Source organism: Poecilia latipinna, unplaced genomic scaffold (assembly GCF_001443285.1).
Source record: "Poecilia latipinna isolate Pla-1442-1.1 unplaced genomic scaffold, P_latipinna-1.0 Scaffold254, whole genome shotgun sequence".
In the NCBI taxonomy this organism is placed as follows: Eukaryota; Metazoa; Chordata; class Actinopteri; order Cyprinodontiformes; family Poeciliidae; genus Poecilia; species Poecilia latipinna.
In genome coordinates, this window is record NW_015112870.1 from 105413 (window position 1) to 109843 (window position 4431).

At 40.8% G+C, this 4431-nt stretch overlaps 2 protein-coding genes and 1 long non-coding RNA gene across 7 annotated transcripts in view; 2 read left to right on the forward strand and 1 right to left on the reverse strand.

The window, feature by feature from the left end:
- Positions 1-1846, forward strand: part of clpxb (caseinolytic mitochondrial matrix peptidase chaperone subunit Xb) — a 17582-nt gene extending 15736 nt beyond the window's left edge. For all 4 annotated transcript variants that reach the window (XM_015032924.1, XM_015032926.1, XM_015032925.1 and 1 more), the window contains one exon: positions 799-1846. In XM_015032924.1, coding sequence (XP_014888410.1) covers positions 799-889 — 91 coding nt within the window. In that variant the 3' untranslated portion in view covers positions 890-1846. The remainder of the gene's footprint in view (positions 1-798) is intronic.
- A 320-nt stretch (positions 1847-2166) lies between these two features.
- LOC106947731 (uncharacterized) lies at positions 2167-3526 on the reverse strand. Its single transcript, XR_001425038.1, has 2 exons — positions 3443-3526; positions 2167-2492 (listed from the first exon to the last, which is right to left on the reverse strand). It is a non-coding gene; the product is annotated as an uncharacterized LOC106947731 (long non-coding RNA).
- The window catches only part of LOC106947730 (ubiquitin-associated protein 1-like), a 13010-nt gene continuing 11013 nt past the window's right edge, over positions 2435-4431 (forward strand). The window contains exons 1-3 of one of the 2 annotated variants that reach the window (XM_015032929.1): positions 2435-2501; positions 2585-2734; positions 3095-3712. In XM_015032929.1, the coding sequence (XP_014888415.1) occupies positions 2609-2734; positions 3095-3712 (744 nt within the window). In that variant the 5' untranslated portion in view covers positions 2435-2501; positions 2585-2608. The remainder of the gene's footprint in view (positions 2502-2584; positions 2735-3094; positions 3713-4431) is intronic. The other variant, XM_015032930.1, reaches the window with a different exon arrangement.

Genomic DNA, 4431 nt, shown 5'->3' on the forward strand with positions numbered 1-4431 from the left:
CAATTAAAACGGTGTACCTTGGCTCAAAAAGGTTGAAAAACACTGCTCTGACTGACCTCTGACCTTCACCTACTACTAGTGGACTCTCACCTTCTAATTACGACTTTTAAAGGAGTCATACTTTTCAAATATTTATTTTTAACCCTTTTTCATGGATTTCATAACTGTGTTTTACACTTGGTTGCATGAAATACATTAAAATTGAAGAAGTAAGAAGTTTTCTTGCAAGGCGCTTTGCTATATATCAGATTTATGAAGTGTTGTGTCCCAGTTTGCATAGTGAGTAACAAAAAAGAATATCTGGAAAATAAATTGGATCATAATTGTGATGTTTCTGGGGAAATTATGTTTTAATAAGTTTATACTGTTTTTATAACGTTTAATAATCATTGAAAATACACCAAAAAAATTAAGTGGGTTTAATATTTAACTTTTAAGTGATACTAGGCTGTCGCTAAAGGTAATAAATCAATTAATCGCATGATAAATTGAAACAAGCTTGATAATTTCTAATTGGAAATTTCTCTCCCTGCTAATAATTGGATGTCAGAAGTCTTCAGTCTGCTTCATTAGTCTCAGCTTTATCCCCCTTTTGAATTTTCTTTACAAAGACTAGTGTCCATTTAATCTGTTGTTTTCCTTCTTTCTTCTGGATATTTAAAATGTCTTCCAGTTCCAATTTGAAATGAGTTTATTCATCTACTTGAACAATATTATCATTTATCGCAGCGACGTTTGGGACAGTTTATCGCTCAGAGAAATGAGTTTTGGTGACAGAATGTCCTGTTTGGATTTCAGAACCCCCGCCAAGGATACGGCAGAGGAGGAGTACGACTCCGGCATCGAGGAGGAGAACTGGCCCCGGCAGGCTGACGCTGCTAACAACTGAACCATGTCTCTCATTTTACCTGAAATCATTAGGTTACCATGAACCTTCTGGATGCCTCGTTTGGTACCAGCTGTTTTTATTACTGCACCCGACAAATAAAAAGCGTGGACCCTGAGGATGTTTCCATGATGAACAAGTTAAGGGAGCGTAACAACCTTTGATCTCTTTGCATCAGATAATAAATCTCTAGAGGTGCACTCAGCGTGGACCTTTTATGATATATTTCAATCTCTGGGGATTGTTAACATTTTATCTATATAAAGATAATACAATTTTATTCATAAAAAAAATATTTGTAGGTAGTTTGTATCTTCTTTTTGTGCTGATTGGCTGTAACAGGAAGGGAAGCGAATGGCATTTATGGGATCACATTGTAACTTGAATGAGGGTAGACGTGATAGAGAAATGCCTTAAATCAAGAGGGGCATGATATTTCAAAAACGCATCAATATGTTGATGTTTCTTCTTTTTCCACCATTGTGATAATGGTGCTCAAAGTGGAAAGAGTTGTAAATGTTACGCTATGCTGCACGCGTATTGTTTGTAAGCGGTTTGTAAGACATCACCTAGAGTTAGGAGACCACAATGAGGTGGAAACACACCAGCACATTAAAGACGCTCCCATCCTGCAGCTGTCTGCTCACCTGGGTTCACAGAGCAGACTGAAATGGTGAAACATCCCACTCTGCTTTCTGGTCTTTATCGAGGAACATTAAAGTAAATCATACCCACGTAGGTTTTGGTTTTAATTTTCTTGACAAGGTTCCCTCTGCAGAGCTGCAGGTATTTTCCTTTCTTTGTGTACACCTCCGTCAGAACCACTTCCTGTGATCTCACTTCCTGATGCTAGATGGTACCTCGGTGCACTTGTTCAGTCAAGATGCCGCCCTGAAGGTCTCTGACGTCACCATGCTGCTGTGCTCTTTACCTTTAAAATTAAACTAGATCTGTTCCCTTTTGAGTCAAGTTGTTTTTTCTTTCTGCTGGTTAATTTCAGAGGCCTGTTACAGAAATCCAAGGAAAACTTTCCCTCCCCCCCAAAAGCTTGTGAATCCTAAATTTATTGTGATTGTGTAAAATATATAAATAAAATCTATCTCTGAGTAGAAAGTTTTATTCATTTTTTTACCTCTGAGATGGAACCTAATATGAACATCTCCACTTGAACTGATCTTGCGCTGCGGCTGTCGGCTTTATGTAACCAGCTAATCTCTGGAAAGTTTCATGCTGTGCCTCCGTTTCCCGACATCAGCGTTTCCATAATCCCTTTAAATCCATATGAAAATGACATCCAAAGTCGCAATATAATTTTAAATATATGCAAAATTGCTTAAATCAATTAAATTGATTTTTTTACATTACAATTAAAGTTGAAAATAGGTTGCAATCTTGTTTTTTAAAGGGACTTAGCTTTAATTATGATTTTACATATGTGCATTATTAAAAGTGGTTATTTATGGTAGATCCTTGCATGACAGATTATACCGACTGAGCATCTGAGATGGTAAACAAACTGATGATGTCAGAGGCTTAGTGATGAAGAGGTTTATCACCGCAGACACCTGTGTGTGACTCAGACCGCTCCGGACCTGCAAGACAGCACCTGGCAAAGGTAAGAAATTATTTTAAGCCCAAATTTAAAAAAAGGGCCTGTAACCAGAAATATTCAAACTCTTTGTGACTCTCCTCACACAGGTGATTTGTTGGTGTGTTTTGGTGATGATGAATATTCTGGAGGACGTTCCTTTTCAGACCCCTTTGGGACCGTTAGGTGTTGAGATACAGATGTCGACTTTACCTGATATTTCTGTACCACAATGCCATCAGATCATGCAGGAAACTGAGGTTGCTTTCTTCCCTCCCCCCCCCCCCCCCCCCCAATAAGTTTAATGCTGGCTAAGTTTCACTTATATTTTTGATTAATATTACTGTGGAAAAGGCAAAATTCCTCACCAAAATCTTTTGATTAAAAGTAAATTTACTATTATTTCAGTTAGTTACTCTCAGTGGATTGAGTATCCAGAAATATTACTCAAGAAAGAGTAGTGTTACTTTATAATGAAAATATAGTAAAAAGTACTTTTTTCCCAAAAAGTTCCTCAAGTGTGTAAATGTAACTACCTACTACCCATCTCTGAGTGGGCATAACTTGACAAAATGTAGAAATGTTATACTTTAAATTAGAGGTTTGTTTTCTTCCTGCAGTATGGATTCAATCTGGAGAGATGGATTTTAACTGGGCAGCAGCCGGTGATTCAGGTTCCCTCTTGCCCCCCCTACTGGCTGATGTTCAGCACCCCTCAAGAAACTCGCAAGCTCACTCAAAGGGGCCAGGATCTGTGGGCCCCCCGGCCCCGCAGTCACAGCCTGAGCTCCGCGGAGGGCTGCTGGTTGCACCACCGCGCCGTCAAGTTCCTCCCAGCTGACTCCGATGAAGAAGAAGATGGCTCATACATGGATAACGCGGGGGGGCCCAGAGTGCGGCCCCGCAGTGACGCGGCCAGGGACCCAGTCTCCAGGGTCAAAGACATGCACCTCACTCATTCCTCTCACCGCGGCAAGCTGGGGTCGTCTCCGGTCCTCAAAGGCCACAGAACCACGTCTTCTCTCCCGGACTGCAGACCAGCTTTACGCGCGCTGGAGCAGCTCAGATCACAGCAGGCAAGCCCGCTGTCTCAGGCGCAGAAGAGCAGCAAGAAGAGGCAACGCTCTCTAGACAGAAGGATCTCCCAAAACACTCCGCCCGCCGGGCATTCTCCATCCAGGCCGCTGCAACAACGACCCTCCTCGGCTGGATCTGCTGTCAAAAACCGCAGGAGAAAGGTAGTTTCCCTTCAGGGAAGGAGTATGAATCATATTAAAGGTGCGGTATGTAACTTCAAGCGCTTTCGCACTGCACGGAACGGAACAGTACGGTACGGAACGGTTGTGTTCGCATTACAACTTGCGACCGGTGTTATAGATCAACTGGTGGCTAAATCAACTGGTGGTGGCAGCTGGAAAAGACTGATGTTTCTGTGGGCGTGGCTTTTTAGGACCCCTTTACCGAACCAGGAAGTAAACAATGCAATAAGCTTAAAGAACTACAAATCTTTGCAAAAATACTATCCGACTCCGTAAAGCAGCCGCTAAGATCTTGGGAATAACTAATTATTGGTCTAATATGGTATGTTGCCTTTTTTTTTTATTTATTATTTTTTAAAGTTCATCTGCAAAACCATCAAAACGTGTAAATTACGCAGAACTTGTCCTGACTTATGTGTTGCAGAGGTTGAAACTCGTCAAAGGAAGATCGAAATAGATCTCGATGTGGCATGAGCAGATCTCAAAGCAAAGATTATTCCCTGAAAGCCGACATAAATGTTGAAGAGCCTTGGGATTAAAAATGAAATGTTTAAAAAGATCGACTGGCTGTGTAATTTTTCCACATATTCCTCATATTGTGATATTTCAAATAGGTATCCACAGAAACTATAGCGAAATCTTTTTAACTGTTTCTGTAACGCTACAGTTTATTTCCTAGCTGTCATTGATTGTCATAT